At 41.2% G+C, this 27860-nt stretch overlaps 1 protein-coding gene across 1 annotated transcript; it reads right to left on the bottom strand.

The window, feature by feature from the left end:
- Positions 1-273: 273 nt before the first annotated feature.
- Positions 274-27476, bottom strand: smarcad1a (SNF2 related chromatin remodeling ATPase with DExD box 1a). Its single transcript, XM_015972806.3, has 23 exons — positions 27184-27476; positions 26297-26426; positions 19394-19508; positions 19140-19209; positions 13339-13433; positions 13130-13231; positions 11733-11811; positions 11000-11646; positions 10613-10809; positions 10377-10467; positions 8731-8830; positions 6430-6489; positions 6194-6269; positions 5930-6065; positions 5663-5794; positions 5372-5467; positions 3860-3977; positions 3664-3779; positions 3391-3579; positions 3179-3297; positions 2893-3075; positions 1584-1693; positions 274-1064 (listed from the first exon to the last, which is right to left on the bottom strand). Exons 1-23 carry the CDS (start codon positions 27287-27289, stop codon positions 1003-1005), a joined length of 3129 nt encoding a protein of 1042 aa, XP_015828292.1. The 5' UTR covers positions 27290-27476; the 3' UTR covers positions 274-1002.
- Between the last annotated feature and the right edge of the window lie 384 nt (positions 27477-27860).

Raw genomic sequence — 27860 nt, 5'->3', positions numbered from 1 at the left:
TGTTGTTTTTGAGATCTGCTAAATAAATCTTATTTGCATTACTTGGAAACCCGAGTGAGTTACTGAGACAGTTCTTTGGTGTGTAATAGAGGAATAAGTTTGCATCAAGAAGGAGGAGAATGAAGGGTTTAAGCATAAGAAAATTTTTATTTTTATTTTGTGAGGGAGATATATCAGCCATTATATCGGCTATCGGCCTTTGTTAAAAGTTTTATATCGTATCGGTACCAAAAAAAGCATATGCTAATGTTTAATGACTGAAAAACAAATACAAATATTTCAAATGTTTATTATTGGTTAAAACACAAACCTGAAAACATACAAAGAACATAACAAAACCTTAAGCAGTAACATGTAAAGTTACAGCCAATAGGCCACTCATCTACATCATGAACACATCAGGTGGCGTTGGAACATGGCCTGCATCTCTTGGTTTGTTTAGGATAAACTCATTCCAGATGGACGTTTTCTATTCCTCCCATTTTTTAAATATTGTTAAATTCATCAATATTAAAACTGAATGTTGTACATTACAAAATATGAAGTGGTGTTTCCTGTTAAAGGTTGTTAAATTCACAGGCTGAATCTCGTGACAAAAATGCAAATACACAACACGGAAATGTTGATACAGCTTTAACTTTGGAAAATTGTTTAGAAATAAACAAAATCAAACACGTTACCAGTATTTTAGCACCGTTGCGAACGTGTGAGTACGTACAAAGTTCATGGATATTAAAAAGGGACAATCCCTTGATGGCATCTATTTTTTTATTTTATCGGTAGTCTTTTTATTAAGTAACCATATCTCATTCAGTCATAATGAACCTAGGCCACATGAACTCGTAGGATGAACGTTCCTTCATGTGGAGGGTAAATCTTTAGAAACATTTACCGTGCAACCAAGTCTTTTTCAAGGCAGCGTTTGTAAAAAGACTACCGTTATCCAATCCCAAGGTCTTCAAAAATGCATTTGCTCAGTTTCAAGTCTGATGTGTTTGTGTGTCACAGTCCCAGGGAGGCTTTGAGCAAAGACGCTATGTCTTCAGGTACGGTCCCTTCACCACCTAAAGAACAATTCATTAACAAACCAGTAACAAACTGATTATCATGTCAAATGCTCTAAATTGTCACAGAAAATCGTCCTCCATTGTGAAATGCTTTAAATTTGATTAACTTGCACTTAAATAAAAATATACATATACTTTAAAACGGGACTTTTTTGTACTATTCTTTGATTTTATTCAACATATCCATGTTTATTCTAGTAATACGTGATATGGCCTAAAATCTACATCGCGATAAATTTTGAAGCACGTGCAGTAATGACATACAGGTGTTGGTCATAAAATGAGAATACCACGACAAAGTAGATTGTTTTCAGTAATTCCATTCAAAAAGTGAAACTTGTATGTTAGATTATTCATTAAACACAGACTGATGTATTTCAAGTGTTGATTTCTTTAATTTTGATGATTCTAACAGACAAATAATGAAAATCACTCATTTGGGGGTGCTAAAAGCAAGCCAAAACTGCAAAGTATCCCTTTCACGGTTTCCCCACACACCTGTAGACGATCCCTTACCTTGGTCAGCAGCGGTCATGTCCTGTTCAAGCTTTAGTTTCTTGTTGCCGAGCTGCAGGATGCCGTCCTCGATGCTGCCCTGACTGATCAGCTTAATCACCTTTACGGTCCTGGCACACACAGAGAGGTGTGTTACCAACTACATCGAACCCTTAAAACGGGCAGCTTGTTTAAGTGGATTTTTCTCCTGCTTAAAGCATTCCATAAATTCCAGTTTTAACTTTTAAATCCCGTCACACTCATAGGGATGGGTACCTTTGACATTTGAATCGATCCGGTACTAATTCCCGGTACCTACAAATCGATACCGGTACTTAACGGTACCAATTTTCGATACTTTTGAGTGTTTAATATTTTTAATTTTCTTTCATAATTAAATATATATTTTTCTCAATATATAACAATATTTGACAAATTTCACGATAAATAACATACAACTGTTTGTATTTTAACATCATCCTTGTAGTTTTATAAGCTGATAATTAAACTGAAGCAAACATCTTTACTGTGAACTAAATTTACTGTGTATCTTCATTCCTTTTGCCGTCTTTTTTTTCCTACTGGGAAGTTAGAATTTCCGAGGAGAAAGCGAACGCACCATTAGCTGATCACAATGGCGGCATAGGAAGCTAACATACCAAGCTAACGTTATCTTAAACAGTTTATTTAACTGCTGGAGCAGATTAAAACGATGATGCCTCACACTTAGATCGTTGTCGCTGGTTTCATCTTCACCCAATCACCCGTCGCATTTAGTAAAGTGAAGCCAAACTTTAGAGCGCGTTCATGTCCTTCTAGTCGGAATTTCAGAGTTCCGAGGAGAAAGGGAACGCACCATTAGCGAAACGGAAGCTAAAGTATCAAGCTAACGTTATCTTAAACATTTTATTTACCTACCGGAGCAGATTAAGATGAGAATGTCTCACTTAGATCGTTGTCGCTGGTTTCATCATCACCCAGTTACCCATCACATTTAGTGAAGTGGACCCAAGCTTTAGCGTGCGTTCTTTCTACCACGCTGCTCTGTTTACAACTCGCTCGCAGCTACCGACGCCGTAACACTCTTGCGCATGCGCAGCTGTCTAGGCAAGTACTCGTTGTGAAGGACGGGTACCGAAACGAGGCACTGTTTCAAATGACGTGAATCGGTGCTCGGTCTGTACTATGGAATTCGGTCGGTACCTTAAAAAGTACCGAATTCGGTACACATCCCTAACTCCATATGTAGCTCACCATGTTAAAGCCGATCTATTATCCCAAAAAGAGGATTACGCTAAATTAAAATGACTACATTTCGATGCCACCTCACCTGGTCTGGCCCACACGGTGGCATCGGTCCTCTGCCTGCTTGTCGTTGTAGGGATTACAGTCGATGTCATGCAGGATGACGACGTTAGCCGAGGTGAGGTTGATGCCCAGCCCACCGGCACGTGTTGATAACAGGAACAGGAATATGTCTGGGTCAGTGTTGTACTCATCTATCAACACTATCCTACAAAAAGGAAGACGGCACAAACGGTGAGGTGAGGGTGAATTCTGATTCTAGTTTAGCAATTTTTGTTTTTATTTAACTTGAATTGTGACAAGTGCCTTACCGTTCAGCTATGGGCGTGGATCCATCCAGTCTGACGTAACGGTGATCGAGGTGCTTCAGCAGCACCTCCACAATGTCCAGCATCATGGTAAACTGACTGAATAACACCACTCTGTCTCCCTGAGGAGGACAGAAATGTTAATAACCTGTGCTAAGAAGTAATAAACACGTGCTTTATTATTCACAAAGGCTGTTTAGCACGCATGTTCTGACCCGGCTTTTTAGTGAGGCTAGCAGCTCTTTCAGGTGGAGGAATTTCCCAGAGTCGAGCAGAAGATTTTTATCAAGCTGGTAGGAGCTGATGGAGAAGTACTGCTGACACAGACGATGCAGTTCAAAGTCTGACATCACCTCCATGTCTTCCTGGATCAGAGCGGCGTTGGCATCAATGTGTGTTGGTTCCTAAGGAAGGAAAGAAGCAATTAACATGAGGAACAAAACATGAACAAGGGGGGGGGGACATGGAGATTTGGTAGTAGGATGGACCTTAAGCATAAGTTTGCTCATGGCTTGGAGCTTTTCTGTGGTGTAGTACTGTCTATGGAGAAGAGGATGGTTGGCCATCTTCCTCAGCTGCATCATTACATTACACAGCTCCCGCTCTGAAGACAAACACAAAATAATGTTTAACACCATCAATCACAACGTGGAAGACTCAGGACAGCAATAAAATGAGTCTTACTCTCTCCGTTTGTGGTACTTTTAAGTTTTTTCAGCAGGGCCTCGTAGAGAGCCTTCTGTTTCTCACTCATCGGGCAGAACTCCACCATTTCTTCTTTAGATGGAAGCTGCTTGAGAACCTGGGAAAAGTCAGAAAACTGTTTTTATTAGAATTAAAAACAAGCCTAAAGACCAAAAGAGCCCGTGAACATTCTTCAGTAAAGCGGATCCCAGAGAATAAATTTGTCGTGACTAGGGTTGTCACGGTAACCGGTGTAGCGGTAAACCCCGGTAAAAAAGTTGACAATAATAATAACCGTCTTGTTTTTAAAAAAAAAAACTATATTATCTCGGTGGGTTTACCGTGGCTGCGGTGTAGGCGCGGTGACCCTTACCAGCCACCGTATCATCTGCTGAAGTTGCCGGCGGCACATGAGCACTTTGTTGTTTACAACCAAAACTTTCTTGAAGCTAAAGCTGAAATACTGGCCAAAGGAGGAGACGGCAGCGCTCAGGAGGACATTTTTTATCCCTCAAAGAAGACAAAGTGGGAAGTACGGGCATCTTTTAGATATTTGAAGAATGCTGAGGGAGTTTATAGAAGACGGACGGCTATCCTGTTTGCAGCACGTGCAGAAAAAGTGTCTGTGAAAGGCAGCAACTCTTCAAATCTCATGACACATCTGCGTGACCATCACCCACAACTCTACAGTCAACGCAAGGCAAGCTAACGTTAGCGTTTTAGCTAAAATGCGTGATCCGAGGATTTGGGTTGAGGGAGAATGCAACGAGTCGCTAAATAAAGCAGCCGCAGCGCCGCTACCTGCATATAAACCGTGTCGCGGACACCCCCATGTTGAAATGACGCTATGCATTACGGGGCTCCCAGGGGCAGATAAGAGTTGGTCTCTCTCCGAGAATAATTATGAATTTAACAATGATTACTGCCTGATGACATTTTCCCAAATCTGCAAAGCTCACTGGAAGGACACAAACCGAGGACAATATTTTCCTGATATAGGGTTTATTACTCAAATACGGGTAAAAAAGTATCTGATTAGAAGGCTACTTGAGTACTGAGTATCATCTGATCTAATATTTTTAAAATGATGACATCAAACAGACAAAAAATAAGAAGTTATCGGCAAATATTGTATTTTAAAGACCAAAGGGGAAAAATGTAAACAAATAAACAACATAATTACAAAATAACTAATTTTAGGCTAAATTTAGACACAAACAGTACAATATTTCCCTGATATACAGGGTTTATTTAGTTGTCTTGAAATGCAACACGTTAAAAAAAAAATACAGCGATAATACCGAAAACCGTGATAATTTAGGTCACAATAACTGAGAGGTTACATTTTCACACCGTGACAACCCTAGTTGTGACCTTTAAAAAGAAGCATTGATGAATAACTCCGACTATTTGGCTTAAAGTACTAATATTTAGTGATTGAAACAAAGCACAATGAAATACAATCAATGTCTAAAAGTCAAATAACTTTCCCATTTCCAAAGATCGACTCACCTCACTCTTGACTCGCCGCAGAATAAACGGCTTCATGATAAGTTTGGCCTGAGAGATACGATCCCTCTCAAAACTGCTTTGTTCCTCGTGAGATTTCTGACAACAAAAGAAGTTACCATTTCTGTGACACTTAAACACGTGGTACTGCTACTCTTGTGGTAACATGTACTTAAGAGTATTTGATTCCAGTTTTTCAATCAAGTATGTTTGAGCCTGCATCCTCTTTGAGTTTACAGTATTTGGCGTCATTCGGTCTGAGTGAAGACAGAAGTCCAAAGAAACCAAACCCACCATGGAAAACATTTTAGAAAGTTGTATCGTGGAGCTGGAGAACATTGAAGGCATGATGAAGTTCAGGAGAGACATCAGCTCCAGGAGGTTGTTCTGTAGAGGAGTTCCTGTTAGCAGCAGGCGATGCTCAGCCTACATGAAGAAAAAAAAAATACAGAAAATGGACATCTTGGAAATAAAGTAGAGGGGAAAAATAATTCTGAGATAATGAATCAAATCTCTACAGAAATAAAGGGATAAATATGTAAAGGATAGAAGTCAGCTCACATTAATAGACATGAGGTGACGGTAGCGGTGAGTGTTCATGTTCTTTAACATGTGGCCTTCATCAAATATGGCGTACTGCAGTTGCAGCTTCCGGAAAAGGCTGCGGTCGCTGTCGTTACCGATGGCCAAGCTATACCTATCAGTCACACACAAGAAATGTTTAGCAGGAGTTGCATCATGTTCACTGTGCTCTCAAAGTCAACAGCGCCAACTTAATAAACGCAAAAACATTTTTATGGCGACATGTTTATGGTGTTTGCGTACGTGGTCACGATGACGTTGAATGAAATTTCCCCAGAGAGGATGTCATGTTTGAGGTAGCGTCGCTCTTCCACAGAACCTGTTTAAAACGGTACATGTGATAGTTAATTCTAGTCTGAGATCCATCTTTAGAAAATACTTCATGTTGGCATCTAGCAGTAATTTAGTGAAGCCTCTGCGAGCAGTAAAACACAATGATGTCTACTGAACGGAGGAGAAAATAAATGAGTGAGGATTACCATAATAAATAAGGACTTCAAGGCTTGGACACCACAACTTGAGCTCTCTAACCCAGTTATCTAAAGGATGGAGAAAAAAAAAACACAATATCATTTTACAGGCAGCTTTACAAAGATAATACCCTAAAGAAACACACTTGTACCCTCTTTAAAACATGGCTGACTCGTTTAATCAGCATGTTTGCAGTGGCCTCTAGTAGGAATGATGGTCTTGTAAGTCGTACTGGAGTGGGGGACTGCTCAGATGCAACACAATCAAACTTGAAATACCAAAGAAAGCATAAAAAGTTTCCTCCAGATAACATCTCTCTTACCACAATCTCTGTTACCATCATCATATTAGTTTTAAACGTTTGGGCTACACCTAACCCGACCCAACAGGTGAAGGGCTACCCCATAGGGATGGGTATCTTTGACATGTGAATCGATCTGGTACTAATTCCTGGTACCTAGGAATCGATACCGGTACTTAACGGTACCAACTTTTGATACTTTTGAGTGTTTAATATTTTAATTCTCTTTTATAATTAAATATATATTTTCTCAATATATAACCATATTTGATAAATATCACGATAACATACAACTGTTTGTATTTTAACATCGTCCTTGTAGTTTTATAAGCTGATAATTAAACTGAAGCAAACACCTTTACTGTGAACTAAATTTACTGTGTATCTTCATTCCTTTTACCGTCCTTTTTCATTTAATATTTCCTACTGGGAAGTTAGAATTTCCGAGGAGAAAGCGAACGCACCATTAGCTGATAACAATGGTGGCAATGGAAGCTAATTTATCAAGCTAACGTTATCTTAAACAGTTTATTTAGCTGCTGGAGCAGATTAAAACGATGATGCCTCACACTTAGATCGTTGTCTCAGGTTTCATCTTCACCCAATCACCCGTCGCATTTAGTAAAGTGAAGCCAAACTTTAGAGCACGTTCATGTTCTTCTAGCCGAAGATTTGGAGTTCCGAGGAGAAAGCGAACGCACCATTAGCGAAACGGAAGCTAAAATATCAAGCTAACGTGATCTTAAACATTTTATTTACCTACCGGAGCAGATTAAGATGAGGATGTCTCACTTAGATCGTTGTCGCTGGTTTCATCATCACCCAGTTACCCATCACATTTAGTGAAGAGGACCCAAGCTTTAGCGTGCGTTCTTTCTACCGTGCTGCTCTGTTTACAACTGGCTCACAGCGACCAACGTATCGCTCTTGTGCATGCGCAGCTGTCTAGGCAAGTTCTCATTATGAAGGACGGGCACCGAAACGAGGCACCATTTCAAATGATGTGAACCGGTGCTCTGTCGGTACTATGGCATTCGGTCAGTACCTTAAAAAGTACCGAATTCGGAACCCATCGCTACTACCCCATCTTCTGTGGCTAAATCAACAATTGGCTGATCGGTCAGAAGTGTTGCCCCTTATTCTCATGTGTGGGTCTAACCAATTGCAGCACAGTAATATTGTTGACTTACAGATCAACCAGCCAATGAAAAATGAACAACTATGGTAAATGGCGTGAGGTCAAAGGACATTCGCACGAGAATGTCCTTTGACCGAACACCAATAGATCTGCATGTCATGATGTCACTAAGGCATCACAAGCCATGAAGAGGTCCTGATGTTTAACGGGCTTCCGGTTAGAGGTAAGAACCCGTTACTTTTCCAAGAAGGTAGATGACAAATGAAACTGAGACGCGCGTAGTCCGAGTCAGTGCAGATCACCAGCTTGCGGACACCACGGTCAGCAGCGAGTTGTAGCACTATCAAGATCCCAGCCACTTCAGCAAACTGTGAGGTCTTAGGACCTAACTGGTAACACTCAGAGTCTTTCCGGTTGGCATGTAGCCAAACAACACCCATGCCTAAACGAGGTTCAGTGCCGTGTCGAAAGGAACTGCCATCAACGTACACAGTCGGCAAGTCCACACAGAGAGCCTGGTCGAAGTAGTGGTGACAGTTCCTTTCGACACGGCACTGTGTCCCTCTGTTTGTGTGTATACATGGTTGTATTTACCCTCTATTGATTCAATACAATTTGATCCAACTATCTTTAACGGGAGGACCTTTTGTGGCCTTCTTCTGCAATCTAAGTAAGAATGATTGTGATTGGTGGCTCGCTGCATACAGTCTGTGCTGTGTGTCAGGTCCACAAAAAGCTTTACGGCACCCATAGTCACTTTTTTGGGACTTCCTCTGAACATTTTTTATACATCTCCCAACCTTACATAGCACTGTTTGCTACATTATCACATACAGTGTGAGACAAACAGTTATTTTTGAAGGTCCATACCCAGAGTAGAGGAAGGCACAGTGATGAGATGAGGACCTTGTATACCATTTTCATACAGCTGGGCCAGAAATGCTATAGCCTGGATGGTTTTCCCCAAACCCTGAAAGGAGTAAAAGAAAAACGAGTCAAAAAGCCAGCGGTAACCATTTTGTTTTTGTCTTTAGCTCTGCAGACTATTTATTGTAGCACAAAAATACTTATTTATAACAATTTCGCATGAAGGTTCATATAACTCCGCCTCCTGACATGAGAGCCCAAACTGCGATAGAATTGCTCGCATGAAAATTGCAGACCCATTAGGGGTGGGCGGTATACGGTAGAAATGATATTAATTTGGCCGGTAGCGCATGTTGACGACGTCATCAAGCGGCGTCTGTTGAGGCTGAAAGCATGGAGCCTGTGGTGGAGGAGGTTCTCATAAAGAAGACCGGTGCAACATCGGTCATTTGGACTTGGTTTGGCTTTAAGGAGTCGGATGTGGAGCAGAACCATATAATCTGCAAAGTATGCCAGAATAAAGTATTAACGAATAGAGGGAATACATCTAATTTGTTTTACCACCTCAAAACGAAGCACGTTGTGGAATACGAAGAAAGCCAAAAACTGCGTCCTCAAAAAACGCCCAGTCAGTCGAGCGGTAAGAAAAAAGGTGGTCTTACACACCAGCAGACGGATATTTTACAAGCATTTGCTAAAGGCACTCAGTATGAGAGAAATAATCAACGGTGGATTGATATTACAAACGCCATTACCACGTACCTGTGTAAGGACATGGTGCCGTTTCTTACAGTGGAGAAAAGCGGCTTTCGGGACATGATTAAGACACTCGATCCACGTTACGAGGTACCGAGCCGCAAACACTTCAGCCAAACAGAGATGCCAAAACTGCACGAGAAAGTCCGCGAGCAAGTAAAGCAAGAACTCCGAGGAATAACACACTATGCATCTACGACGGACTTGTGGTATCTGGTATGTGGGTATGTTTAGAAACAGTCGTTTTTGACATATATACAAAAGAAAGTCATATATTGCAATATTTACCGTTACCGCACATTTTTCAAATTATATCGCAATATAGATTTTAGGCTATATCGCCCACCCCCAAGATCCATAACATTCAACACCGCCGACGGTCACCTGCTCCGCACCGGAAATGTGGCTCTAAACAAGCTTTATTAAAGAGCAAGTCAAACCCTGCCAGAGTCTTACTCCACTCCCACTTCCTGTTTGAAAAATGCAACAAATGCTGTTTCCTGGCAGACCGAGAGGGTGGAGTTGCTAACAAATACACACACACACAGGCTCACAACAACATTGTGACATCATAATGTACCAGCTAACATCATGGTGTTCCTGTAGCCAATAACAATGGCAGATTTAAAATCAAATGCAGTGCAGAGTTTTTACCTGAAGAGGGCGCAACACTGACAGTTTTAGGCAGAATATTTAAATTTTAACTAAGATGCACTAAGTGCCAATTTACCGACTGCACATGTCTATAGCATAATTAGACACTTGTTTATATAGTTTGTCAGCAAAAAAAAGTTGATTTGGGGGTGACTTGCTCTTTAAATACAAAGCCGCTTCCTGGAATTGTTTGAATTGAAGTACTACCTATCCTACAGGCTTTCACATGGCTGCCTTACCATTTCATCAGCGAGGATGGCGCTCAGGTTGTGTTCATGCAGGAGCAACAGCCACTTCAGACCAATCAACTGGTATGGTTTCATCTCTAACCTGAGACAAAATAAATTACCAGCCTAGGATTACTACTTGGATTTTCACAATAAAATGCATGACACTGTCCAACATTTCTACAGGTAAAATTCTGTATATTTTTTGCAGTGCTGTGACAACACAACATATGAAGGATTTTACTCACTGACTGTTGAGTATGCTGGGCGCTTTCACGGATCCTGACCCACTCTCCATCACCTTCGTGACCCGTTGAATCATTTTTGAAGAAATGGTCTCACATTTGGACATGAGCCCCAGGACTACCCTTCGCTCCCTGAGGACAACTTTACAACCTGACACCAAATTTTCTGAAAGTCCGTTTTCTTTATGGAAGACTTCCCACTGAGGAGGAACAGAAAGGAATGGAATTCATGCATTCCTGTATCAATTACTCATATAAACAGAGAAATATTTTTCATTTTTACATTAAACTGATAATTTAGTAAACTAAAACGTTTTAAGGAACAAAACGTGAATGATGTATAAACGATTTACTTGTGGTAAAAAAAAACATAAAAATAAAAAACCTCACCAAGCTTTCCCAGCTGTCATACGGCCTCATTTCCACGATCTTCTGGGCCTTTTTTATTGAACAACCAGAAATCAAGGAGAGCTCATCTAGAGAAGCATCTTGAAAAAAAGTGACTATCGCAGTCTTTGCGTCCATCGCGCCTTCTTTAGCATCCAGCTCATCATCGGAATCGTCATACTCGCTCGACACGGCGTCCTCTTCACCACTATCCTCTTCATCAGAACTGATGTGCTTATTGGCGGCTTGTGCCTTCCTTTTTCTCTCCTCTGCCTGCTTCTTAGCTATACTGGTCTCGCTCGCAAATCTAGACAAAACCTGAGCGGCTGACGATGATGAGGAAGGCTTCACAGAAGAAGAAGTCTGTCTCTGCTTTTCAAAAGAGGATGAAGGAGCTGAATCTGATTTTTTTGCATAAAATGACAGAATGCTGTTTTTTGAACTTTTGTGGTTGTCTGACTCAGATTCATCTTCGCTGTCCTTTGTTACATCAGTGTCATTTCCACTGTTTCCGTCTGATGCACTGACATCTTCATGATCTTTAAAATCTTCACTATTTTTATCATCTTTAGAATTTTGGTCCCGCAAATTAGTCAACTTGCTGCGTTTAGATGAAGATTCCTCTGAATCAACTGAGCTGGAACTATTTTCTGTCAAATAATAAAAAGAGAAATTACAAATAAATGAGACATAAATGACAAGATAGCAAAATTCAGACAAGAAGATTTTGCAGCACCTGTGTCTGAGAACATTTGCAGGACCAGCAAAGACTCTTCAACATTCCAGTCGTGTTCTTTAAGCACCAGCCGCAACTCCTACGCCCAAAAAATTAATGTAAGCCTCGGTCAGTGAACACCTTCTAGACTAGAAACAACTCATCTATCAAAAAGTAGAAGCCGGCCGATATGTTTTCTTTAAGCCCGATGCAGATTTTTAAAGAATTTAATTGCTGATGACCGATATCTAAAGCCTATATATATATATATATATATGCATATGCATATATATATACGTATATATATATATGCATATATATACATATATATATATCTATATATATGCATATATATGTATATATATGCATATACATATATATATATATATATACATTTATATGTATATACATATAAATATATATACATATATATGTATATGTATATATATTTATATACATATACATACACATATATATACACGTTTTAGCAGCACATTGATTGTGAAAGATAACTGAACACTCACTGTGTGAAATAAGTCAATAAACCTCTTAATATTTATTGAACATTAAACAAACAGTGGGTTGGGTGGGGGGGAGTGGGGGTCCTTCGGGTCTTTTCTTAAGTCTAGTAGTGGCGGCAGTTGGCCACACAGGTGCCTGTTATTTATTTATTTATTTTTAGATGGGCTTTAAAAATAATTTTGGCCGATGAAGAAAAAAATGTATGCATCGGGCAGCCTCTATCAAAAAGCATGAGTTTGATGGCTAAAGACCAAAATCACTCATTTTTTGACACATTAGCAGCGGTCTTTAGGATAAATAAATGCCTTGTGAGTTAATCTCTGTGGGGAAAACGGTCTGATGTTCCTGTTCCAAGAAGTAGAAGTTACCCAGAGAAAAAGAGAGCAGAAAAACGGTTTTGCAGTCTTACTTCCTGATATTCGGACACCTCACCTCTGATTGGCTGACAGGAATGGGACTACCACTGACTCTGTTTGCTTTGCTTTGTGTTATTTCCACAAATAGCACAAGTCTGAAAAAGTTCTGCTGTGTTGTGGAGTTGCTAATGCTAACAATTAGCTTCTACTAGCAGACGCGCTCTGCTGTTTCCTGGACGTTAAACTAACGGTCTTCCCCGACGTGAGCCAAGATGAGTGAATCCATGAATGATAATTTTCAGCGTGACGTTGACCTGTGTGGCGTTTTCTGACCAAGCCTTTCCTCGTCTATTTTCCATCAGCAGCTAATGCAGGAAATTCATGTAGAAGACTAATAAAGTTCAGCTTGCATGTGACACTCAATGACAAATCTTCATTTCAAAAATAAGAAGTAAAACGATCTGTTTCTCGGTGAACTTGGTCTTTAATTTAGTCCCTATACTAAAGTATGATCAAGTTAGAGACGCTCCATATCTTAACCTCCTTATCCTGGTCCGGAAACCGCTTCTGGAGTCTTCTCACCATGGCCTCTTTCTTCTCCCAATGTGGTTCTTTAACCTCTGTTTCTTCTTTACAGGAGACCTTTAAAATACGTGATTATTCTCATTTCAGGTTTTTAACGACAAAAATGTGAACCACAAGAGAAAAAACACGTTTTTTAAACGAAATAGAAAAATGTATGATATTACCAGAGATGGTTTCCTTTTCTTGCTGGGTTGAATCTCCCCACTATCCTGAGAACAGCTGGATCCATCCTGCTTTCTCTTCCTGTCATTACTCAGAGCTGATGAGACAAAATATCCAGTGTTGTCGCAACAAAAACTGACAAAAGCAGTCAGCGGTAACCTGTTTTTTATTTTTTAAAGTGAATGATGTATAAGAATGAAGAATGACATCCTATGGTCAGATTTGGGTACTGCAGCCTTTTTCTAAACACAGGTCACTATCTCACTCCTGTTCCACAGTTTTGATGGCTGTTGCCATTTATGGATCATTGCTGGAATATTCTAGATGACAAGCAAAGATGAGTCATACACAACTCAAAAACTAGAAATACATTTCATTGCAATACTGAGTTTTTTGTTAGTTGAAAATGTAGCTTGAGATATTTTTAAACCTGACTATTTGCTTCTAATTCACCGCTAGCACTGTTAGCTTAACGTTAACTTCTAGCCTTTTAACCCAATATTAGAGCAAAACAATGCCGGTTCAGGGGATCCAAGGAGTAACTTCTGGGTTGCTCCTGTTTACTGGCTTAAGCCGGGCATACACTGTGCGACTTTTTCACTTTTTTGAGTCGATTTTCCACTCGTGTGAGAATCCACGAGATCGGGGCGAGTTTTGCGCTGTGCGTCGTGTAGTGTACAGGGGGGTTACGAGAGGCGATTAACACCACGTGACCAGCTACCAGCAATCGTGAGCTCGCACGGACTTCTGGTGTGCTTGATATTTTGCTCGTCCCTCGTGAGGGTATCGCACTGTTGAAGCGGCGCTGCGAGCAGCTGCGACCCAAAAAGTATCAGAACCGCTCACGGCGCATGCGCAATCCTGCATCAACACCGCTCACCCGCTATCTCCCTAATAACACACATTGTTCGTTTTTATTTCTACACGTTTTTTTACTCACAAAGATTGTCAAGAAAGCGTGTTTGTCGTGTTCGTGTCAAATTAAACTGATCACAAAACACAGATTTACTTTCTTTATTTCGTTTTCCTCATCCAACCCCCATAAATCCCTGTGTGTCCTCCTGCAGCACTCCCGAAGGACAACAGGCAAAACAAGACAAAAAAGTCTGACGTGTTGTGTAAAAACTGCTATTTTTAGCATATTTTTAGGGCCGACGTGTTGCTACCAGACGTACAGTGTGAGCAGTCAGGTCACATCCGAGAACTGGGTCGTACAGTGTGAGCACATGACTCGTGAGATCTGCGTTGCGAGGAAGTCGTACAGTTTGAGCTGAAGCTGAGTGCTACGAGTGAAAAAGTCGCACAGTGTACGCCCGGCTTTAGGATCTTTACAAAACAATAACTAGGCAACCTCACTGCCTCAATGATTGTAAATATTGTAAACAACGTCCCTCTTTGGCTTTTTTGAAAGGAAAAAACTGGCAACACCTCAGTAGGCTGAGATGAAAATCTGTTTCAAATAAACTTTTTGTTAAGAACTGAGATCTACAAAAGGTCATGATTTAATATTGATTTATATTACATATGCTTGTGTTCTCATTTGTTTTATCTCTGTATGTATATCTTTATTTTTTGTTAACTAATGTCATGTGTAATTTCACTAATGAGATCGCTGTCAGTGACGCATAAAAGGCACGTGACAAAATAAACCAGGTGTTCCCTGATTGAGACGCGAAGGAGTGATGTGGCTGTGTTATTTCCTCCGTCAGTGAGATGAGATTGATGATTCTGCTAACAGGTTATGGGCCCAGTCTAATCGGTAAAAGGAGCCTAACCGAAGGATTCCCGCAGACACATTAAGAGGAACGATCACCTTTGGTGAGCCGCTGTCAGCCTACACCATGAGCCGGCGAGTGATGGAATCCGGAAGCAGGTGGGCAAGATTGGCATTTGACGGAGATGAGCAGAAATACGAGTTGTGGGAAACCAAATTCCTAGGCCACTTAAGATTACAAGGACTAAAAGACACTATATTGAGCACCGATGAAGGTGAAGCTGATTCCGATGATGAGAATAAGAACGCGGAAGCGTACGCAGAATTGATCCAATTCCTGGACGACAAGAGCCTGTCTCTCGTGATGAGAGACGCAGCTGACGATGGCCGCGCAGCACTACTGATATTGAGGGACCACTACGCTGGCAAAGGTAAACCCAGGATCATCGGTCTTTATACTGACTTAACTTCTCTTCAGAAGACGCATGATGAAAGTGTAACGGAATATATCCTACGAGCGGAGACTACAATTACTGCTTTAAGAAACGCAGGAGAGACACTAAGTGATGGGCTGCTGGTAGCTATGATTTTAAAAGGATTACCAGAGACATATAAGCCATTCTCTGTGCATATAATGCAAAGTGACTCGGATGTTAAGTTTGCTGACTTCAAGAGCAAGCTACGTAGTTTTGAGGATACAGAGAAAATGCGCAAGGAAGAACATGACAACGTCATGAAGGCGAGACCAAATTACAATGAGTCTCGACACACGGCAGCAGCTGTTGCAAATCGAAGAGGAGACACAGTGACCGGAGTGACCTGTTTTAAGTGTGGCCGACAAGGACATAAGGCCAGAACGTGTCGTCAGAAGCAGTGGTGCAGCCGATGCAGGAGCAACACTCACCGAGACGCGACGTGCCGGAGGAATCAACGAGGTGATGAGGTACGCATAGCTCGTGAGGATGACGACGACAGGACCCAAGACAACACTTATGCTTTCAAGCTAAAGACAGACAACGCGAATCCTGGAATTGGGAAGGAGATTGAGATTAAAGGTTTGATGGTGGATACTGGTGCTACGTCACACATCATCACAGACATCAGTGCTTTTAAGAAGTTTGACAACAATTTCCATGGTGGGACACACTGTGTGGAGCTGGCTGATGGCAGCAGATGTAAAGGAGTTGCTGAAGGTAGAGGAGACGCTGTGGTGTACCTGATCGACAGCAGAGGGCAACAATGTCAAGTAACATTGAAAGAGGCATTGTACATCCCATCTTTCCCGCAGAACATCTTTTCTGTGAGAGCTGCAACAGAAAATGGAGCAACTATCGTCTTCAAAACAGGTAGAAACAGACTAAAACACAAAGATGGTACTGAGTTTAACATATATGAGCACAACAGACTGTATTACATTGAAACTGTTACTGAATACACTGATAAATGTGCTAAGTGCTTGGACATACAAACGTGGCATGAAATTCTAGGTCACTGCAATCATGATGATTTACAAAAGCTGGAGAATGTAGTTGATGGCATGAAAATCAAAGGCAAACTGGGAAAAGAAGTAAAGTGTGAAGTATGTATCCAAGGTAAATTTGTTCAATACAGAAATAGAAAACCAGACAGAAGGGCTAATAAACCTCTTGAACTAGTGCACACAGATCTGGCCGGTCCAATAAGTCCAGCATCTAAGGATGGTCATAAATATGCACTATCATTTGTGGATGATTACTCAAGTGCTATTTTTGTGTATTTTCTGAGAAACAAAAGTGATACGGTGCAAGCAACCGAGAAGTTCCTAGCGGACACAGCCTCATATGGTGATGTTAAATGCATTAGGTCTGATAATGGGACAGAGTTTATGTGCAGAAGGTACCAAGATTTACTGAGTAAACATAAGATCAGACATGAAACTTCAGCGCCATATTCCCCCCATCAAAATGGTACTGTAGAGCGGAATTGGCGCACCCTTTTTGATATGGGGAGGTGCATGCTCATTGAGAGCGGTTTACCCAAGTACTTATGGACATATGCAATCCAGACCGCAGCTGTGATCAGGAACAGATGTTTCAGTCGTCGTACTGAACAAACACCCTACTTCTTACTAACAGGATGCAAACCCAACATTTCTACTATGCAAAAGTTTGGTTGTGCATGTTTTGCTTACAGGCAAAACAAAACAAAGTTGGACTCAAGATGTACTAAAGGAATATTCATTGGCTATGACAAATACAGTCCTGCATATCTCATTTACTTTCCTTTGAACAAGAGTGTGCAGAAAGTTAGACTGGTAAAGTTTGTAAGCAAAAATGTTGAAGAGAGGCAGACACAAACAGTTCTTATCCCTGAGGAGGATGACATACCAACTGTCTCACGACCTCGAGTGGTGAAAACGTCATCCTCTCACAAGGATGAATCTGATGGTGAAACTTCTGAAGAAAAATGGAAACAAAATCCAGACACAAACCAGGCAGCAGGAACAAACAGAAGGTATCCAGAAAGGACGAGAAAGAAACCAGAATATTTAAAAGACTATGTATCAAAAGGGGAGGATAATGATGATCAAGGAGCATATATCGACTACTGTTACAGAGCAACATGTGGTATGCCCATTACATACAACGATGCTATAGAGTCCCCAAATTCTGATAAATGGAAGGCAGCAATGGATGAAGAGATGCATTCTTTATTAGAGAATGACACCTATACCCTGACTGACTTACCAAAGGGCAAGAAAGCAGTGGGGGGTAGATGGGTATATGTTCTGAAGAAAAATGACGACGGATCAGAAAGATACAAGGCTGGGTATGTAGCAAAAGGTTACGGTCAAAGAGCTGGACTAGATTATGATGATACATTTTCCCCAACAGCTAGTCTAACAAGCGTGAGGGTACTGATGCAGTGTGCTGTACAGGAGAACCTCATTTTACACCAGATGGACGTCAAGACAGCTTATCTTCATTCACCAATAGATTACGACATATATATAGATATAAAATACCATTGCTTTAGCAAAGAACCCCGTCAGCAGGCAGAGATGCAAACACATAGATATAAAATACCATTTTATAAGATCATGTGTGAACGATGGCAAAGTGATGTTACAATATTGCCAAACTGATCAGATGGTAGCAGACGGAATGACAAAACCAGCAACAAAAACAGCATTGAAGAAATATGAAAACATAATGTTTGGAAAATAAGGGAAGTCAGGAATAAAAGACAAAGTGAGAACAAGTGGGGGTGTTAAGAACTGAGATCTACAAAAGGTCATGATTTAATATTGATTTATATTACATATGCTTGTGTTCTCATTTGTTTTATCTCTGTATGTATATCTTTATTTTTTGTTAACTAATGTCATGTGTAATTTCACTAATGAGATCGCTGTCAGTGACGCATAAAAGGCACGTGACAAAATAAACCAGGTGTTCCCTGATTGAGACGCGAAGGAGTGATGTGGCTGTGTTATTTCCTCCGTCAGTGAGATGAGATTGATGATTCTGCTAACACTTTTCTTCTAACATGATGAAGACAGACTGTTCTGTGATCACTTTACTGAATAATTCTTATGTATAATACTTTTTTTTTTTTGCATTAAGAATGCTACACCCTGCCGGTGTAACCCTGTTAATGCCTTTCTTCTCCCTCCCCTGAACTTTCCTCACGTATTCCCTCACTCATCTACAAAAGGAGCGCCGTCATGGCTGCTCCCATGGTCTGCCTGTATCTGTCCTGTCTATATGTGTGTGTGTAACCTTGGTCAGGTTGTACTATGGAGTCAAGTTCCTATGCTCTGATCTGGAGCGCTGGCAATAAAATTCATTCTGATTCTGATTTAAGTTCATTTAAGACCTGTGTCCTTTAAGTGACCCCCCCCCCCCCCCCCCCAAAAAAAAAGATTTCAAGTTTTCTTTGCTCCTCTGAAAAGCTAGATTTGTTAAGTTTATTAACAATTAAGAAAATCCAGCTACTGTTCAATTTGGGACTGTTTTGATTTTTAGAGAAGCATCCTTGCTTTGTAATAAAATGCTACACAGGGAACATATTCAGTGCGCTTTAAAAAAACAGAAAAACAAGTGTTACCTTCTTTATCACCATATTTTAAAAGGCAGACAGCTACAGCTCCTTCCAGTGTGGTCGTACTCCCAATGACCTAAAGAACACAAAGAAGTTCACTGTACAGGTAAAAATAAATAAGCATATTTAGAACTGATTAGTAGCTAAAGTAACATTTATCCTCCAATTTAGAGTCCAATACTGTGATATAGAAAGCTTACATAGATTTTGTAGACCTGTAATGAAAATAACGTAAAAGCCACAGATTTAAATAATCTCACCTCCAATAAGTCAGTTCTTTTCAACTGAGGAAACATTTCAAGTAGTTTGTTCATTTTCTCATCCACCTCATTGTCCTCATCTTCTGCACAATCCGACACATCTCTGGAGACGGTCCTAAAAGGTTTTTCAATAAAACGGAGAAAGAAAAAAAAAATTAATCTGAGTGCATAAATATTTCCCCTTTCATTTCAATCATATTCAACATCCAAAAATGCTGCAAAAGGTTGAATATGGAACAATTTAATAGAAAGCCATTTTTAAAAATTAATTCCTCGTTTAGAGGAGTGCAGAATGAAGGTACCGTATTTCCTTTAAAAGCTTTAATTCTAAAAAAAAATAAAATAATTATTAAATATTTATTTTGATGGCACGACGCAGAGTTTAGTTTACATCTACCAGCCAAAAGAGGGCACCGAGATAAAGACCAAAGGTGATAGATCATTTGCTGCTGTGGTCCCCAGACTCTGGACCTCTCTCCCCCTGAAGCCTGATTCATTCTTCTCCGTCTGCGTCAGTGCGGAGACACGCAGCGTCCTTGCGGGCCTGCCGGAGAGCTCCGCAAGGACGGACGGAGTCGAGCTTTCTTTTCTAAACATCCGTCAGTCGAGACGGACAACGCAAGCTTGTGATTGGTCAGGACGCTGCTGTTGTCTACAGCACCGCCATTGCGCCCTCAAAAACATAAAGAGAGCCGAGGATAGCGGCAGACACGGAGCAGCTTGAAGAATACCTCGTGAAAAACTCTAAAAACATGAACGTTTAATTCCTCGTGACTGGAGGAGTGAAAAGATGCGCAGCAAGCGTTTTATTTGTGGACGGGAATGACAGGAAACGTGGGTTTAGAGGTGGCGAGCGCATGAAGAGGTGGAGGCGGATGAGAGACATGTCCGTGTTAAAAGTCTCTTATATACAAAAAAACACAATATAAACACATTATCTTGGACCGATACATGACAGGATACCACAGAACAGCGCTACGCCCTCTGCTGTCCTGGTGGGGAATTGCTTTGCAACACTCTCCAGGAGACGGAGAAGTATGAGAGCAAAACGCTTCCGTCAATCCGTGCGTGTCTGTCCCTTGTGGAACTGACGGAGAAGCATGAATCAGGCTTGAGCCTGAGATCAGTGGACTCAGTGGACTCCTTCAAAAAGCAGCTGAAGACTCACTTGTTCAAGCAGGCTTTTGTGTGACCTTCTTCAACCCCACTCTCTTTATTCTGCTCTCCCCACCTATTCCACCTTCCTCAGGATCCACTGATTTCACCCTTATCTATTCACACTCTCTCTTTCTTTACATTTTTAATCACAATTGTCTATTTTTGCTCATTTTAAATATATTTTAAACATTTTCTAAATGCTTTTTTAAATATTTTTTATAGTTTTTGTTTTTGTGAAGCGCCTCGTGATTTTTATCTTGAGAGGCGCTATAGAAATGATATTTTCTTCTTCTTCTTCTACTGGTGCAGGTAGCCGTGCAGTCCGCTTTGCACAGCTAGGCTGGTGGGGTTGGCGAATCAAGCAGCTGCTTCTGAGACCAGAAGATGTCGTTATCTTTCTCAGAAGAGAAGCGACCATAACTGATCTAAAACCAGAGTGAGTTTAGGTGAAGCCTACAACAGACGGACCCAAATAAAAAATCTCACGTATCGGCAGCAAACCTGGTTCTATTGTTGCAACTACAACCTCCACACACTAGACGTTGCTTTTTGTTCATTAGGGCTGGGCGATAAGGCCTAAAACTAATATCACGATAAACTGAGGATTTCACCTCGGTAACGATAAATTGACGATAACTACAGGTATGCGCAGAAACAAAAGTTGTCCACTAGATGGGGCTGTCACATGTATTACTTTGAGTCACTTTGGCCATTTGAGATGAGCCAGTTTGGCGCAGATTAGATCACAGGTGATCGGCGCGTAGTGCATGCCGGTTAGATTTGTGTCCGACTTGACGCCGACTTGTTCCGACGTCATGCATACGTAGGCAACGATATCCTCGTGAGATCAAGGCGGACGCAGATTTTGAAGCAAGGCGCTGCAGCTGCTCTCCACCGGCTGCAAAACCTAGGGGATGACAAGAAACGCCTGGCTCACCGGATCTAAGATCTTGTTCACATTTTGATTCAAACATCAGGTGGTAGAACATGAAATGTTAGTTGGTCACATGTATTCTGTAAATCATGTTACGTTGATGATGACAACTATATAGGCCAAACAAAGAAGTGTGTTTTGTGTCCTTTTCTCACGTTTTCTATGAGAACACTAAAACTGCAGCTGATAACCTTTACTTATTACAGTCATATCTTCATAAACAATATATATCCACAAGCATGTGAGGATGTGTTTCGGTTGCTAACAGGCACCAGAATTAAAATTAAAAATTAAAAAAAGCATGAACTCTTAACGCGATATCTTCATCCATCGTCAGCCGCGAGCTACATGTAGGGAAATTTTTCCGACTTAAACGCGACGTTCAGCCACTCCCCCTGCTGCGTCCGTCCGCTTTCATCCGTTTTTATTTTTACGTGACTCAAGGTGGTACAGCTTCTTAACACTAGAACTCCCAGAGACTTGTCATTTGACGAGATCGCCCATCTTTACCAGAGAGTTATCCTTTGACTGGACTGTTATCTAGGATTCTTAATCACTTGTGGATGGTTGCCTTTGTTCTGTCAATGTGGCAGTTACATGTGAATCGGTGGTGTAGTGACAATTCATTCAAAGATTCTAACATTTCAAGTTCCAAAATGTTGCCTGTCTGTGTCTCCAGTCGACCTTTCTTCTTTGGAGGAGTTCTGCTCTCTGACGTGGAACACAACTCATCATCTGAAGACTAGTCAGAACTCTCTTGCAAAAGAATGGATTCTTCCCCCATCTGAATCACAAGAACCCATATTTTGCAGCAGAGCCAAAGCCTTGGCAGCAGTGTAGCCTTTAGGCATCTTGTCTTGTTTGTTCAAGCCAAAGGTTCTTGTAGTAAACTGTCCTTCGTATTCCCAAGTTTTGTCAACACAGTTCACAATCCCACCCACTGTCCAACACACCACACTCAAGTCTGTGTATGAGTAGGACTTGTTTTCTACACCTGAAAAGCAGCTTTATCATAGGTGTTAAGGTTGGTTTATGCTTGACGCGTACGTGAGGTTCGCACGGCTCCACGCGGAAAAGTTGCGTCATTTTAACAACCATACCCCTCCACCGCGCCTCCGCACGGCCCAAACTTTCCGCACCGCGCACCTAGGAAATTTTCTAACCACAAGGAAGGACACGGAAAAACATGGCGGACTGGCAAGAACTAGTATGGCAGAGGTTTGTAAATACCATCAACATATATACTGGACAATTCAGTTCCATAGACTCCAATAACACGTTTTTGAGGCTAAATGGGAGGTGGCCACCACCGCCATTTTGACCGTGTCACAGGTTCCGTCAAGCCCAGACAATTCCATAAAAGGGAAGAGAGGAGGAGCTGAGGGTGGGGCTGTAAGGCTCGGATCAACTGACGACACCCGGTCGAACTAGCTACAAGCTAACCCGAAGCTAACCCAAAGCTAACGCGGAGGTGGGAGCTAAGCTAACGGAGGTAGCAACCTAGCTACAACCGGAAATAACTGTGCACAACACCAGAGCTTCTGAGTCAGAGGTACGCTGCTGGGTAAAACCGGGTGAAACACAGAGGTCTCCCGAGAGCTCCACAAGCCGGCAGCCCGCGCAGCAGACAGAAGCCGCGATCAGACAGAGATGCGCCGAGCTGCGGGGAGGGGAGAACCGGGTGGAAAACATCGGTCTCCCGAGAGCTCCACATGCCGATAGTCGGAACCCAGCTCCACCAACATTTTCTAAAGTGCAGCATTATGTTAAATGCACTGGGTTTTACCCTATTACATTTAAATTTCATGGTTAAACAGTACATGTTAAAATCTAAGCTCAGCTTGGCAGTGACCTAAAATACATAAATATAATTTTACTTACCGGAAAAAATGAAGTGGAGACTCCTTGGACGCTCTATTAGTGCAATTAATGCCACAGCAAGTCATTTTGTCCAACAATTGCACAAAAAATATCCAAAACAGAATACACAAACACAGAGACTCAAAATCCCGGAACAGTTTCCAGGCCAGACCGAGGCTCTACTGAGGCCTTTCCCCGAAGCTAGCTCTGTGGTCACGTGGGTCTGACGCTCATTAATTATACAGAATTTTAGGCTTTTAATACACTTAAACAGAAGAGTGAGAAAAAAATTCACCCCCCTCAGAGTTGTCATGAGTGTAAACTGGATCATTTAAACCAAAAACATGTTTTGGTACCAGGCTGTAAACATGTTTATTTCTGCTGTGAAATTGGTATTTTTAACATGGGAGTCAATGAGGATTTGCTCGCTTCTGACACCACCCCCCAGCAGATGAGGGTGGAACTGCAATTTTGTTACTTCCGGGTTGGCCTCAATTTTGAGCCGCATTGTGGGGGCTTGGTAAATACAGACATTTGTATGATTCAGCTCTCAAAGATCACCGTGATCAACATGTTGTTAATAATTCTTGGAGAGAAATAGCTCGCACTGTCGGAAAAGACGAGGACGCTGTTAAAAAATGCTGGAATGCCATGTTGTAAACAACAGTAATTTTTACTTCTACTAAGGTGTAGTGTTGGATGCATGCCGTAGAGCTCCATGCTGCCCCCTACAGTTTGGGAGAATATTGGCTCACCGCAGAGACAAGCCGCATGAACCATAAACGCTGCAAGTTGTGAAGCGCGTTCCATCCGCGAGCCGCATCACCAAGCAGAAAGTAAATGCGTCAAGCATAAACCAAACTTTAGAAGCCATCTTTTCAAATGCAACTATAGCAAGTTTGTCTGCTAAAACTCACCTATTCACAATTAGCCGAACAGTTCAAGTCGGCCTTGCAGTTATCCTGCCTGTGAGGCTCTAATGGCAGGCCTCCGTTGTTGTTGGTTGGTTGTGATTTCTGACCAGAATACACTTCCTACTCTGTTTATGTAACCATATATAAAAGGCATAACAGAAAATAATGGCAACAATGAAAAAACATAACATAAGTACACCAACAAAACCATACATTACACTTAGAAAAAGACTTGTACACCCCAAAGACAAGACATCAGCAGAACAAAAATGTGGAGTCATATATAAAATCCCATGCAAGCTATGCAATAAAACATATATTGGTGAAGCCGGACGGCAACTCAACACACACACAGGAAAGGAAGTGATGCCACTAAGAGTGGCAAAACTCTTAAGAAGGCAGCAGTGATTGTCGAAACATCAGTAAAAACAAGGTAAAATAACACTTTTTCTGTGTTAAAAAAGGAACCATAATGCAGTGCAAACATGAAGATTACTGAAAGTGAAACGCTAGGAGAACATAAGGATAAACTAACAAAATGATAAAACTTAACACCAAGAACAGGATCTCACCAAGTAAATCAAAGAGCAGAGGGGATAAACACAATTGGAAAAAAAACAGGAAAAAACTAGAACAGGAAAATAGACTAAACAAAAAAAAACCTACGAAAAACGTGCTCAAAGGCACAAAAACGGAAGCTAAATAAAACATGAAAATTCAAATATTACACAAAAAATAAGAAAGAATCAGAATCAGAAAAACTTTATTTATCCCCGAGGGGCAATTAAGAGTGAAAACTGATGAGAAGTAAAAACTGAAATAATCAGAGACTAGGGCTGGGAATGGCTGGACTGACACTTTAACAAAAGGGTGAGTATGAAAGCTGAAAGATAATAAATAGAGGGACAGAAAACACAATGATGCATAGGAAAAGGGGAGAGACATGGAAGAAACATGGGAGACATAGGACAGAAGACATGAACAATTCCACATTTTTCAGGATCCCATGCTAAACAATTTTTTTTAATTCTCATTTTTAAAATTCTGAATTCTTCATTTTATCTTCCAGTTTTTATTATAATTTTTTTTACCTTTTTATATTGTAATTGTTCTTTTGAAGGGACTCATGCTTTTTTTATATTAAGCGCTATATAAAAAATGCTTTCTTGTCCTTTGTGTGCTTCTGTGAAGTCTTTGGATGGACAAGTTCAGTTGACCAGATTCAAGACTGGAGAGAGACACGTAGAGCCACTGGGCCATTAATGTCGATGGGCCAGCCTGGAAGACTAAAGCCTGATTCATGCTTCTCCGTCAGCTCCGCAAGGGACAGACACGCACGGATTGACGGAAGCGTTTTGCTCTCAAACTTCTCCGTCTCCTGGAGAGTGTTGCAAAGCAATTCCCCACCAGGACAACAGAGGGCGTAGCGCTGTTCTGTGGTATCCTGTCATGTTTCGGTCCAAGATAGTGTGTTTATATTGTGTTTTTTGTATATAAGAGACTTTTTAACACAGACAAATTTGTCTCTCATCCTCCTCCACCTCTTCATGCGCTCGCCACCTCTAAACCCACGTTTCCTGTCATTTCCGTCCACAAATAAAATGCTTGCTGCGTATCTTTTCACTCCTCCAGTCACGGGGGAATTAAACGTTCATATTTTTAGAGTTTTTCCGCGAGGTATTCTTCAAGCTGCTCTGTGTCTGCCGCTAGTTATCCTCAGCTCTCTTTATGTTTTTGAGGGCGCAATGGCGGCGGTGTAGACGACAGCGGCGTCCTGACCAATCACAAGCTTGCGTTGTCCGTCTCGAAGGACGGATGTTTAGAAAAGCGAGCTCGACTCCGTCCGCCCTTGCGGAGCTCTCTGGCAGGCCCGCAAGGACGTTGCGTGTCTCCGCACTGACGCAGACGCATGAATCAGGCTTAACCCCCAACACCCAAGCACATTCCATTGGCCATCATCTGAGGCTGGCTACATTTACAAATGAAAGGCAGCTAACAACCAGTGATTTCGTCATTGTTATCAAACCAAGTGAATACCTGAATTTCCCAGAGGGTGATATTTTTGTCTTTGGTACTGGGGGTGCTTCATCATCCTCTTCTGAGTCATCCTCAAACACCACTCCTCGTGCTTGGGACTTAGGTGGGGCTTTAGCTGGTTTCATTTGAGCTGAAAACAGAACGATGAAGTTGGTGGCAGGTATGTTCTCCTCAGAGACAGGTAGTCATTTGACAAAGCTCTGGTAGAGCTGGGGGAAATGCTGGGAGTTCTAGTGTTAAAGGGACATGAATGTGTCCAACCTACACACATCTTTTCATTTTTTAATTTATCAAATTTATTGAAAGGAGAAAAATTATCACGATAAGAGTCAGAATGTCGATAACAATAAATTTGCAACTTATTGCCCAGCCCTGGTGTTCGTGTTCCATCTTTAATGTATTGGTGACAGTAATGTCTAAAGATCAAATGCAAATACATCCTGAACAGGAGACTTGGGTGAGTTTTTGTTTGTCTTCAACTGTAAGGACAGACTGGTAATAGACATGTGTGTCCTAATTTAAGTTACTATGGCTATTTAAATAAACTGAGATGACTGAGAAATGAGTATTATGTCATAGCCCTAATGACCCTAAAACTAGAACTCAGACTGGCTTTTTAGAAGTACATATACGTTTCAACATGGGATTTTAGGGTTTTAAAACTTTACCACAAAACGTAAAAAAATCAGTGCCTTAGTTAGAATGGGTGACGCAAGACATTCACTTTAGCTCGACTTACATAACAAAATCTGTCATTCTTTAATTACGTTGACAGTTGCTCCTCATGCGAGTCGTTGTGAAGATGATCTCTGCACTGTGCTCAGGCTACATTTAGCATGTCTGGTACGTCTGGCTAACAGCATAGCTGTTACCGTTTGCGTGCTTACCTGGCTTATTCTCCCTTTCAGAGTCGGGACTTGACCTGAAAACCTCCTCGTTTGTGCTTGGCACCTTCTTCACGAAACGAAATCGATCCAAATTGAACAGACTCATTTTAGAGAGCTTATCTCATAAGCAGTGGTAGCCCTTTGTCTGCTTCCAATATTTTCTGTGTAGTCTCCAGAGCATCGAGAAGTATCTTCCTGTTAGCTAACGTGACATTAAGCTAACTTGCGTTAGCGTTGGAGAGGGGGAGGTAGTACTACACGAACCGGGTTTCAAGCTTTGTCACCACGTTGTTTTCGGCTATATTAGTTTAAAACACAACTTTACCACCCACGCATTGAATAAAATAAATTTGTATTGTATTTTAAAACATATACATGTTTCTTGAAAGCCGAATGAAGCCGGTTTCCCGCGTACCCTGGCGGCTCTACCGGATGCATTGCCTGGATGTCTTCACTGTTTATTGGTCAGAGGAACAAGTAGGCGGGTCTTTTCCTTGTTAGTCAAGATAGTACACTGTTAAACACTTCCGTTTCCGCACTAATTGTGTTTACTAGAAAGATATGTCTGTGAAGGTTCTTACGTTGTATTTACTGGAAATTTTTCATAAATTCATTGTATTATTATTATTATTTATTATCATTAGGTTGTAAAAATAAATATATTTGGTTACAAAACG

The sequence above is a fragment of the Nothobranchius furzeri genome, chromosome 17 (genome assembly GCF_043380555.1).
Source record: "Nothobranchius furzeri strain GRZ-AD chromosome 17, NfurGRZ-RIMD1, whole genome shotgun sequence".
NCBI classification, from domain to species: Eukaryota; Metazoa; Chordata; class Actinopteri; order Cyprinodontiformes; family Nothobranchiidae; genus Nothobranchius; species Nothobranchius furzeri.
This window is presented reverse-complemented; position numbering and strand designations above follow the sequence as displayed.